A 13,013-nucleotide genomic window follows, 5' to 3' on the forward strand; every position below is an offset into this window, starting at 1 on the left:
TCAAAGATGTGGGATCACGTTCCTTACAAAGAAAAATTTCTCTCCAAGATATTTTTTCATTTGAATGGTTATTTTGGTGAGTTCAGTATGCAGACCTCCATGTTGCGATCTGGAATTGGAGTGCCTCATGTGTAGCAGGCTATAGCTGCAACATGCTTCCTAAATCCCCTACTTAAAATGCTGTTCCCAGAAAGTGGACACCTTGCAAAAATTGCAAACCTGAAAGCAAAGTATCATATTTTTGCCATCTTCCTCGCTATTGTGAAGCTCTTGGGAAGGAACAGTAAGAAACAGCAATAAGAAGTTTTCAGGAGCAGAACTGCATATGCTGTTACAACAATGGGTTCCTTTTATTCTCCTTCCAGACTCTCTATCGGTAGCCTTGTAGCCTTAAGTGGACAAAGTGCACAATACAATTATCAATACATTACATTATGCACATGTTGTTTGCTGTATAACAACAGTTAACTGTAGAATTATTTGTTGCAAGTTCGGAGGATTTCTGTTGGACCTGATCATGCTTTATATAAATATATATCTTCCTTATCTTTTAATTTTACAATGATTGAGAAAATTAGTGCTCCCATATGTTGAGGAAGGCAGGAGAAGACTGTCTCCATCTGTCAAGTGTAGAAAAATCCTAAACAAATTTTTAAAGAACACAATGGGCAGAATCTTCTGGTTGGCACGCGGGTGGCAGAATCCGCATGCCAGCGCTTAAAATGGCATGCGCTGACGTCACACGAGCGTCCCAATGTCAGCGCACAGCATCGTGATATTTCAGTCAGCAGGCACGCTATGCAGCGGAACGCGCGCCCGCCATTGATTAAAGGCCTTGTTAAGGCCATTAACTCTCCAATCGACCAAGATTTTGAGGGGGCCCGTGCAAAATTTGGGTCGGGATGAGGTTTGATATTGGGTTTAAAAACTTTTAATAAAGTGTTTGTGCTCTTCTCTAACGTGTCCCATCTCGTGTGACATTTTCATATGAGGGGGACATGTTAATGATTTTGTAATTTTTCTAAGTTTAGAGTTTCACAGAGTTTCAGCGAATTCCCTGAGGCAGTACTTTGCCTCAGGGAGATGTGCGAAGAGTGCATTCTGGCAGTTGGGGAATACCACCCCCCAGCAACAGGAGGCGCATAGCACTTCCCGTCGGGCAACACGCTGGGCGGGCCATAATTGCCCCGCCCACTTAAAATGGCAGCAGGGCCCATTTCAGCAGCAGCGATCAGCTGCCTGCCCGCCGTCGAGCCGGGTGGGCCCGCCCGTCCATCAAGGGCAAAATTCTGCCCAATATTTTGCTACAGTACAATAGTTCAGTATGCAGTGGGGTGAGGGTACAGTTAGCTCGGTTGGTTAGATGGCCAGTGTATCATTCAGAATGATGCCAACAGCACATGTATCAATCCCCATTCTGACTGAGGTAGAATTGAGGCTTGTTTCCTCACCTTGCCCTGTAGCAGAAGCGCAGCTTAAGCAGTGGTTCAGCAACCCTTGAATAATCAAGGATGCTACCTGGAGAAGAGAAGGAGTACACAGATTATGTAGCTATCACCTGTCAACTTGGTCATCTGCATATCATTTTCTTTGACTCGGTGCCAATTTTTGTCTGATTATATTTTTCTGAAGTGCCTTGGGTTATTTTATAACATTTAGGCACTATAAAGATGTAAGACATGAAGTAAACTAATGTAACTCCAGATACATTGAATAAAGACTTGGGGGAGGTGTAGTATAAGTATCTGGCACGTACAGGGTTAATGTGGGACTGAGTACTGTACCGCCCATGGAGTGATGTAAGAAGCCACATGACCCAGACTCAGGGGTCAGTGTGGTGTTAAGCAGAGATATGTAAAGCCCTAAACATGGAGATAGCTCCTAGTGTATACCCTTTACTGTACATTTGAAAATAGTTCTACATGTTAATAAAGACTTACAGTTTACCTACTGAAAACTACAAAGGCTTCTTTAAGACATGCTGTTCTGTAGCCAACACTCTCCCAACACTACTTAAACATAAATTGTTGTTGTGGCTAATAATTTTGGTAAAGAGCTAACCACCAAGACATTTTACACGTGGCCTTAAGAGTGCTTGATGTTGAAAGAAAATTGGTTTCCTCAATGTGCTCCTTCACCTTGACAAATCTGGAATTCACTCCATAAGAAATTAATCTAGTGGGGAGTCAATTAAAAATGTTATAGGAACTGAGTAGCACAGAATGTTCAACCATTAATTTCCATCTCTAGAACATGGTTTTAAATTCAGTGCAGACTCATACAGGACCAAACTCTCTTCTGTGACTGTTAAGTTGAAAATAAGTCCTCCAACACAAAACTGTAGCAATGTAGCCATCTCATTTTGAGTGACCACACAAGCAGACAGCAGGGGAAATAGAGAAAGTCATGCTCTGACAGTAGACTGTGCTTTCTACTGTTGGAATTTAAGCATAGCATAACATGACAATACTTCTGTTCTGCATTTATTATATTTTACTATATAATAAGCATATGACCTAAGAGCACTTTGTCTCAGTTCCATCATTGGCACTGTCCTAAGCACTATTGCCTCTAATCTCCATATACAATACAAGAAAGAAAACAATGAGATGATCATTCCCATGAAGTGAACACCACTTTATATCCATCATTTTAAAATTTAAAAACCATAAAAGTTATAACAGGTAATCAGACCAAACAGGCTGGGGATTTCCTCAGAGCTGCTCCTACTCCAAGAAAGACGACCTTTTCAGTTATGCAATGTTTTTGATGACTCAAAATACCCAGAAGTGTTTTACAGCCAATGAAGTACTTTTGAAGTGTAGTCACTGTTTAATGTAAGATCATGTCCAAAGGTGTAACTGCACCAGAAGCGCGGCTAAAGCCCTGTTCACACACATAAATGGCGTTTCCATCAAAAACGCTTCTGACAAATTTATGCCAGCAAAGCAGGAGTAGCTCCTATGGCAAATCTGATTGCTAAAATCAGATTCTAAAAATAGTGACTGCATCACTTTGCTTTTCAATGTTAGCACATAATGCTGTTTGCTAATCACAGTCTTTCCCTCCTTGTTAGACTTAGAATTCTTCTGCTGAACAGAAATTGCCTATGCCACCTGGAAAGTTGCCTTTCACCAGTTCTGATTAATAGTGACATTTTAAATCCACTAAGATCATAGCTGTCACGTTTTAAATGAAGCACAGCTACTTTCTTCCTGAATTCACAAGCCGAACAATGTTGACACATCTTTACGCATGTCAGCCAGGAAACAACCAGGACACAGAACAGAAAGTACCATCAAAGGCATTTTTTTATATTTTTTGCCATTTTTATATTTAACTATGCTGGGTAAACTAAACAAAAAAGGATTATAGTTTCATAGGACTTTGACAGCTTGCAATCTAAACTGCCCTGGGCATTGCATTGGTTTTGGAAAATAAAAAATAAAATAGCACAATTGCCAAATAAATTCTGACACTTCTCAGCTTAAGGAGGAAGGATTTTTGGCTTTGAGTGATGACTCCGTTAATGGATCCCCTTACAGTGTCCATTTGATTTCAGTCTGGTGTCATTTTACAGATTCGCTGTGGTCATTTTGAAATAAAAAGCTGTTTCATTGCGAACCTTAGTTCGGCTTGAACGTGATACAATATACTGTATGTAATGCGTTAATTATTAAGCTTTTTATGATTAGAAAATCTAATTTTTGACATAAACATTGGGGATTCACCTGAAAAGGGAAGCTGCTCTTTTGAATTATGAAAAGATTAAATGGTACATAACAATTAGAAGTTATTTGTTTCATATCTTAATGAAGAAATGAGTGTTCATTTCTAGAGTGTACCTGAAAAAACCTTATTTGTACACATTATATTCACAAATTAGTTATGTGAGGGTTACAACCTACATATCTTATCCACATATCTTTTCTCATTGAATGAGAAAAGATAGCACAGAATAAAGTTTTAAGACTATCTGAAATTCCTAATTCCCCCAATGTCTTTATTGGTAATGGCGCGATCTGGTTTAGTAGTGAGCTATGCAGGGCAGGAATGTCCATATTCTGCTTTCAGTTACTTGGGGCAGCATCTGGTTGTCCGATAAGTTGCCTCAACACCTGGGAGGAAAAATAACCAGGGACAAGAAGTCAACCAGGACTCCACTATTTGTCATTATCCAGTGATCTCTTCTCAAAAGTACACTTTGGGAATGTGAATGTCAGGTAAGAGGATCAGGACAGGTTAAAGGCCCGTATAGTCAAAAATCCTGCTGGCACTCACTGCCCTGACTTACATGAAAGTGGCTATTTGTAGTAATAGAGGATAGTTTGCATCTGTAGAAGCAACGTGTTAGGAGCATGATGACTTCTTCCTGCAGCTCTTGCCAACTGAATAAAAGATGGATTTGCCAGCAAAAAGGAGTAAGAGATTCGAGATAGCATTCATTAAGATAACGCTCAACTTTGCTGGAGGTGCAACACTGGCTCTATCAGATCAGCTGACTTTCCCACCGCACCCCCCCCGCCACCCCCCCCACCCCCACCCCCCCACCACCCCCCCGCACCCCCCGCCCCACCACCCAACAATTTTGAAGTCAATGGAAAATTAGGTGAGATGTCCAATGCATGGTTCCATACTAACCATTTCACCCCACGCTAAGGCTGGAAGCATTATTTAAAACTTGAACGATGCTGCAGTTTCTAACAAATTGTAGAACTGTGAAATATTTGATAACCATAAAATCTAGAAAATAAAAGGAAGTCTTGCATTTATCTAGTCCTTTTCATGACCTCAGGATATCCCAAGACACTTTCCAGGCAGTGAAGTACTTGAGTATAGCTGAAAAAAGACATTTTGTCAAAGCTTTTTGCCTTGCACTCATCAGGACAATCGCAAGAATATCAATACCAAGGGGAAGCAACAACTTTATACTGTATGGGCAGAGAGAGAGAATGCTGATTGGCTGATTTAAAGGGAAGTGGTAACTGCATATGTTGCAATAGAACCTTACAGAACCCTAAAATTCATAGTCACATTAATAATTATTAAAACTGACAGCCTGAGGGAGAAATTGTCCTAGATTTGCACGAAGTGCGGTAGCGGGTAGGAAAAAGAACGTTTTACCCGCTGGCCGCAATGGCGGCTTTTCACACCGTATCATCCCAATCCTGCCTCATGAATCATGCACTCCTGGGAAACACACTGTTTTATGGTGAGCAGGCTCTCATTTGCCCACCATGCCGTCACCTCACCAGTTCCACATGCCGAGTGCCATATTTAAAGTGCAGCCGCGCACACAACTCTCAGTGCTTCCAGCCCAGGACTGCTGCACAGAAGACGTGGCCCCAAAAGGCAAGACGACCACAGCCCCCTGATTCAGTGATGCATCTTTGGAATGCCTTTTGGATGCCATGGATGCCCGCCATGATGCCCTCTTCCCCCGCCCTGTCCACAGGAGGTCCAGCAATCTCACCGTTCTTGGTAGGCCATGGCAACGGTGACTAATGCTGCACAGAAGAGGTGCAGATAAAGGATGAATGATTTCAACTGTGCCGCCAGGGTAAAGCGACTATCTCATCACTCTAAACTTGTATACCTGAGCCTGTCACACATTCACTGGCATCTCACTCTCTGCTAGCTTAAGGGACCTCACCACTCAATCACTCAGACATACATGTCGATCTGGCCTCATCTCCTCTGGAGACTGCCTCTTCAGCCCTCACCATCTTGATGCCACTTGCACAGATCAACATGTGCCCCCACACACACCCTAGGTTATCTCCCTTCCCCAGTACAGCCCTCGCCCTGTAGCCTTTTCCCTTGCCTGAAGCCACTTCTCCCCCTTCCCAAAGCAAGCCCTAGCCCTGCAGCTGTTGAAAAGCTACCCCTGCCTTATGGTTGGTGTGGTAGGTAGAGGCCTGCCCCTGAGCCCCCCTAAAAGTGATGTGGTGCTGCCTGCGAAGCCTGGAGCTGATGACCACGAGTACTGCAAGGTAAGCAAACAAACCTCGAAGTCCTGAATGAAGTGTAGCTCACCAGGTGCAAGTCACTTATGCACATTTTGAAACATGAGCTCGGATAGTCCAGCATGGCAGGAAATGCAGCCCGCCATTGCCAGGCAGAGCAGATGATTGCAAACTGGTTTCACAACATCGTGAAACCAATTTTTGGCCTTCTCACCATATTGTCCGCTCATGCTGCCAAACACGCCCGATGCCAGTGGGCTTGGAAAATTCCGCCCTAAGATGCTGACCTCTTGAGATGAAAAAGGATAACTATCAAATGAGTTGTGATGAATTAGAAAGTGGAGAACAGTACAACATAGAACATTAACAGTGTGTAAGTTATTGATATTTATGTTTTATAAAACAGGGTACAGTTTTTAAAATCCCGCTTTTCTGTTTTTTTCACCTATATATAGAATATACTACATAATGATGGTTTAAAAGCAGAGAAATCTTTGAGAATTGATGTCAGCATACTATTTAAAAAAAAACTATTTAGTCAACATGAAGAATCAGCAAGCAAATAGGTGTTTTATTCCAAGACAATATTAAGAATAACCACTAAGCTCCTCCTCCAAAAATGTCATTTGGGCTTAGTATGAGTCAGTGTATAAAATGCACGCTGAAATCAAGCTGTTTCTTCCCACAAGTATAAAGCCATAAGACCTGTGTATAATTCTGCTGACGTTGCAGATATAGGTAGTCCCTCAAAGTTCAATTTAATGTCCCATTTCAAAATTTGATGCTGTGCTCATAAGCTTTTTGTTTTGTTTCACGCATTATCATTGTTAACATGATTGATGAGTATTATATGTTGTTTCAGGTTCTTCTAGCTACCAACAGTGTCCCTTTCAATTTCCAGCAAATACATGTCTTCTCTTGTCCCTAAGAGTAGCTTTTCCATTATTGTATTGAGGTCCCTTCCTGCATTTGCTTGTATGTAAACACTGCCTTTATTAATACTCCACACTGATCTTGCCCAGCGGTTATGTATGACTAATTGCTGGTTTCTGATTTCTTTCCTATTGAAGTGACAGTACCAGGCAGATCTGGCTGTGTTTCAATTCCCCCTGGAGAATTACCGACACCTTCATTCCATTGTGTGCTTTTTCTTGGAGCACGCAATACTCCAGTTTTGCTTATTAGGAAGCTGCTGGGAATACAAACGACAGAGTTGACACAGTTTTCATAATTTTCTCTGCTTCTGCTGTGCCGATTTTACAAAGTAGGAATTTAAGATATGGGGAATATGGAAAAGATAGCTTAGAAAGACATAAGTTGAGGAAATTGGTTACAGACAAATGTTAAACAAACCCAGCCATGCTATTAGCCTTGCTCACGGAAAGCTAAGCACTGAACTCAAAATTGTTTATTTGAAGTTTCCTTTGAAACATTGATTATTAAATAGCTGAAGAATGGGCATGTTTAATAAATAATAAAGAATAACATTCATATTTTGTTTTTGGCTTACTGGTAGCTCAGAAGCAAACATGCCAGTTAAGTGGAAGGCAGGTTCACAGTGTCACATACAATGTGTCATCTGTAGTGGCATCAAAAGACGTTCAGCTAACCTTCAGTGTGAGTGTTTGTGAAATGCTAAATCTACAAGAATATTTGCAGGCTCAAAGACCGGAATTTTCCAGCCCCCTCATGCCAACAGGATCTTCCAGTACCGCAGACGTGAACGGAGATTTCAATGACTTGCCAGCCCTGCCACAAGGGAACCTGCTGCGAAGGTGCTGGAAGGTTCCGGCAGATGATGAAGGGTGTACTTATACAAGAATACAGGGATAGGTTTGAAGGATTGGTTGGTTTTCCTGGGATTGGCATTCATAAACAGGCTAAGAGACCTCTACAAAGAAGTACCATTTGCAGCACAGGAGAATTAACATTACAGCTTGATAGAATGGACGACTATGAGATCACAAAGAAAATAAGTGAATGAATGGGTGAAACCATTAAAGACAAAGATAAGACAAATTATAAAACAGTTTTGGCTTCAGAGATCTAATTCAAAACGAATATTTAAAGCATTCAACATGTAAGAGAATGTTTTCTTTTTAAAATTTAGAATGATCGACCTAAACGGAGTTGATGTATTTGGTGACCGCTTTTGTGCCTTCGGAGACGATGTGTTTGGTCAGTTCCCCTGGCAGCATGAGGTGGATGGTGCTCTGGATCTCCCTGGCCGAGATGGTTTGGCGCTTGTTGTAGCTATTGAGATGTGAGGCATCAGAGGTGATGGGCTCGAAAATGTCAACAACAAAGGAGTTCATAATACTCATGGCCTTAAACGAGATTCTGGTGGAAGAGTGGATCTGGATCAACACCCTGTACTTGGGATAGCTCTGCTTGTGAGATTTCCTCTGCTTCTTGGGTGACTTCTTGGTGACTTTAGTCAGCGACTGCTTCAATGCCTTGAGGACACACCGCCCTTAGCCGCAGCCAATATTTCAGGCATTCCACTCAACTTGGACCAATTCAATGTTAGCACCGTTCATCAATATGTTAATAAGTTATACTCACCATCAGATTTTTTGTAACTACAAAACAAGTTGCAGGTTTTCTTACTCAATACCTCTTATGGGAGATGCAGAATGGCTTGCCTTTGGATATTTGTCATGACCCTGATCATAGCCCTGAATCATTTACAGACATATTGAACTGTTTAAGTAAGATGTCTTTTTTAAAAAGGACAAAAGCAAAAGCTGGCTCAGATTGTAATGTAACCACTGCTGGAAAATTCCTATGTGAATTACACTTGACCAACTAGCTGAGAGAGGACGTATTGTCACATTCCTGAAAAAGTGTCAAAACCTCCAGAGACAGTTCAAAGGAAAAGGTGCAATGCAAAGACTGAACTGTAACTTCCTGTGGTTGTGGAGATACTGAAGGCTGATTACCATCTCCTATGAGTTATATCCCAGACGGTGGACATGATGTGAGTTGAAAAGAAAGCAGATCTGGGTGAAAGACATGTTTGTTTTTTCCCCTTCCAGGAATACACAAGAAAAGGGGTTAAAAAACCAACTACAACCCTAGTTCTGGGTGCTAGTTTTGGTGTTCCAGACCAGGTGTGCGAGGGGATGCTGTGAAGCTAAAGCACATCAACTAGGCATTCCTGTGTTTGCAGGTAAAAACAGGCCCCCCTCTCTGATCACTGGAGACAAGTCAGAAATCAGCAAAGCCACAGTCAGAAAGGAAATAGGACAACTCCTTTCAGCTAACCTGCAGAACCAAGAAGCTCCAAACCCACTAGTCAACTGCCAAAGTCAGCTCTACCAGAACCACCCAACTTAATCACCACAATGTTTTGCCATCCACTCCTCACGGACAACCCAAAAGACTGATGCATATATCTTTTATTTTAACCTTTATTTCTGGACTCACTTCTCACCTCTGATCTGTGTGTATGTGTGTTGTGTTTTTATTATTTTTTCTTGCGTTTTAGTGACTAATAAACTCACTCTTCCTATGACTCAAGAAAGCCTGGTTAAATTGGTTCCTTCTAAAGCATAAATACATTTGGACTGGGAAAAGGTATCCACAAGGGAAGGGATCCTTTTTAAATTAACCTTGTTACAACCAACTGAGGGGTTGAATAAAGAAGGGGAGCCAGTTCATCCCTCCTCACCGGGAGCATAACAATTTGGGGTACCTCTTCCAGGATCATAACAAATTGGGGGAACCTTGCCCAGTGACCAGTCATAACACATTGTTCCCGCTCAAAATAATCTAGGGGAGAGAAATTCATTTGCGTAACACCACTTCTCGCTCAGTTCACCAGGTTAGGCAGAGGTGTGGGCCGATGTGACCTATGTGACATTCTTCAATGATGTCAAAGAAGCAAGCCATGATGATCAGTGCTGTACGAACAAGTGTCTCCTCCTCATTATTTTTGTTATGGTTATACTGCTACTGAAACAGATCACAAACTGCTAATGGCTTCATTTATATAGTATGTAAATGTTTGTCCCTTACAAGCACAATGCATGACCATTAGGCTATGGAGATGTGATATATATCAAGCCAATTTATATCCACAGTGATGGTCTCTCAAGAACAATGGACTAGAATGCAAGAGTCAGTGAAAAGGTAGATGAGGATATTCAAGATTACTCTGGCGTGGTGATCATGATCAGACAAGAACTGTCCAGAAACTGAAGCTAATCCAGACATTAGGGAGGATGGGGTGTTACCTTTGGGGTGGAAAGTGGGGTGGGGCACAGGTGGAAATGGGAGGCAGTTCCAAATTGCACATCAGTGGCTCACAGAGTCAGCTGCCCATATAAAACAGGAGCTGCCTCCAGTCATTTCTATCATGGACAATTTTATGGTGTTGCCTTTTATTGCTTGTCATCATTTATATTTGTAGGTATGTGTGTGTGTGTTTCTTACCCTTGGAGTCAGTGAGTCAATTGTAAATCACCCAGCAGGAAGCCTTGTATATAAGAACAAAAAAGGTTAGTTTATTTTTGTTCATTTCCTTGCCTTGGAGGTCATGAAAGAAAATTACACCATTCCCTCACTCACACTCTCCCACACATACAAAAACTAGGTAAAGAGGAAAATTGAAAACAAACAACACTTACAAAAATGAAAAAACAAAAACAGAATTACCTGGAAAAACTCAGCAGGTCTGGCAGCACCGGCAGAGAAGAAAAGAGTTGACGTTTCAGGTCCTCATGACCCTTCGACAGAACTGATTGAATGTTAGAAGAGGGGTGAAATGTATGCTGGTTTAGGGTGGGGGGGGAGGCGGGAAGAGAAGTGGGGGGGCTGTGGTTGTAGGGACAAGCAAGCAGTGATTAGAGCAGATAATCAAAAGATGTCACAGACAAAGGAACAAAGAAGTGTTGAAGGTGGTGATATTATCTAAACGAATGTGCTAATTAAGAATGGATGGCAGGGCACTCAAGGTACAGCTCTAGTCAGGGTGCGGTGGAAAGACTAGCCCGGCATACAAGATTTAAAAATAATGGAAATAGGTGGGAAAAGAAAAATCTATATAAATTATTGGAAAAAACAAAAGGAAGGGGAAAGAAATGGAAAGGGGGTGGGGATGGAGGAGGGAGTTCAAGATCTAAAGTTGTTGAATTCAATATTCAGTCCAGAAGGCTGTAAAGTGCCTAGTCGGAAGATGAGGTGTTGTTCCTCCAGTTTGTGTTGGGCTTCACTGGAACAATGTAGCAAGCCAAGGACAGACATTTGGGCAAGAGAGCAGGGTGGAGTGTTGAAATGGCAAGCGATGAGGAGGTTTGGGTCTTTCTTGCGGACAGACCGCAGGTGTTCTGCAAAGCGGTTGCCCAGTTTACGTTTGGTCTCTCCAATGTAGAGGAGACCGCATTGAGAGCAACGAATGCAGTAGACTAAGTTGGGGGAAATGCAAGTGAAATGCTGCTTCACTTGAAAGGAGTTTTTGGGCCCTTGGATGGTGAGGAGAGAGGAAGTGAAGGGGCAGGTGTTGCATTTTTTGCATGGGCATGGGAAGGTGCCATAGGTAGGGGTTGAGGAGTAGGGGGTGATGGAGGAGTGGACCAGGGTGTCCCGGAGGGAATGATCCTACGGAATGCCGCCGGGGGGGGTGAGAGGAAGATGTGTTTGGTGGTGGCATCATGCTGGAGTTGGCGGAAATGGCGGAGGATGATCCTTTGAATGCAGAGGCTGGTGGGGTGATAAGTGAGGACAAGGGGTGCCCTATCATGTTTCTGGGAGGGAGGAGAAGGCGTGAGGGCAGATGCGCGGGAGATGGGCCGGACACGGTTGCGGGCCCTGTCAACGACCGTGGGTGGAAAACCTCGGTTAAGGAAGAAGGAGGACATGTCAGAGGAACTGTTTTTGAAGGTAGCATCATCGACGGAGACGAAGGAACTGAGAGAATGGGATGGAGTCCTTACAGGAAGCGGGGTGTGAGGAGCTGTAGTTGAGGTAGCTGTGGGAGTCGGTAGGCTTATAATGGATATTGGTGGACAGTCTATCGCCAGAAATTGAGACAGAGAGCTCAACGAAGGGAAGGGAAGTGTCAGAGATGGACCATGTGAAAATGATGGAGGGGTGGAGATTGGAAGCAAAATTAATAAATTTTTCCAAGTCCTGACGAGAGCATGAAGCAGCACCGAAGTAATCATCGATGTACCGGAGAAAGAGTTGTGGGAGGGGGCCAGAGTAGGACTGGAACAAGGAATGTTCCACATAACGCATAAAGAGACAGGCATAGCTGGGGCCCATGCGGATACCCATAGCCACACCTATTATTTGGAGGAAGTGAGAGGAGTTAAAGGAGAAATTGTTCAGTGTGAGAACAAGTTCAGCCAGACGGAGGAGAGTAGTGGTGGATGGGGATTGTTCAGGCCTCTGTTTGAGGAAGAAGCTAAGGGCCCTCAGACCATCCTGGTGGGGGATGGAGGTGTAGAGGGATTGGACATCCATGGTGAAGAGGGAGCGGTTGGGGCCAGGGAACTGGAAATTGCTCATGTGACGTAAGGTGTCAGAGGAATCACGGATATAGGTGGGAAGGGACTGGACAAGGGGAAAGAGAAGGGAGTCAAGATAACGAGAAATGAGTTTCGTGGGGCAGGAACAGGCTGACACGACTGGTCTACCGGGACAGTTCTGTTTGTGGATTTTGGGTAGGAGGTAGAAGCGTGCCGTCCGATGTTGGGCGACTATCAGGTTGGAAGCTGTGGGAGGAAGATCTCCAGAGGAGATGAGGTCAGTGACAGTCCTGGAAACAATGGCTTGATGTTCAGTGGTGGGGTCATGGTCCAGGGAGAGGTAGGAGGAAGTGTCTGCGAGTTGAAGCTCAGCCTCCGCGAGGTAGAGGTCAGTGCGCCAGACAACAACAGCACCACCCTTGTCAGTGGGTTTGATGACAATGTCAGGGTTGGATCTGAGAGAATGGAGTGCAGTAAGTTCAGAGAGAGACAGATTAGAATGGGTGAGAGGAGCAGAGAAATTGAGACGACTAATGTCACGCCGACAGTTCTCAATGAAAAGATCAAGAGAAGG

The 13,013-nt window shown here is 43.2% G+C and overlaps 2 protein-coding genes across 2 annotated transcripts in view; one reads left to right on the forward strand and one right to left on the reverse strand.

The window, feature by feature from the left end:
* The window catches only part of LOC121283848 (NEDD4 family-interacting protein 1-like), a 185,067-nt gene extending 175,623 nt beyond the window's left edge, over positions 1-9,444 (forward strand). The window contains exon 8 of the mRNA XM_041198664.1: positions 8,077-9,444. The gene's annotated coding sequence lies outside the window, so the exon portion shown is untranslated. The remainder of the gene's footprint in view (positions 1-8,076) is intronic.
* LOC121270422 (late histone H2B.L4-like) overlaps positions 8,087-13,013 on the reverse strand; it is a 39,993-nt gene continuing 35,066 nt past the window's right edge. The window contains exon 2 of the mRNA XM_041175782.1: positions 8,087-8,422. Within this exon, the coding sequence (XP_041031716.1) occupies positions 8,087-8,422 (336 nt within the window). The remainder of the gene's footprint in view (positions 8,423-13,013) is intronic.

Source organism: Carcharodon carcharias, chromosome 1, assembly GCF_017639515.1.
Source record: "Carcharodon carcharias isolate sCarCar2 chromosome 1, sCarCar2.pri, whole genome shotgun sequence".
Lineage (NCBI taxonomy): Eukaryota > Metazoa > Chordata > Chondrichthyes > Lamniformes > Lamnidae > Carcharodon > Carcharodon carcharias.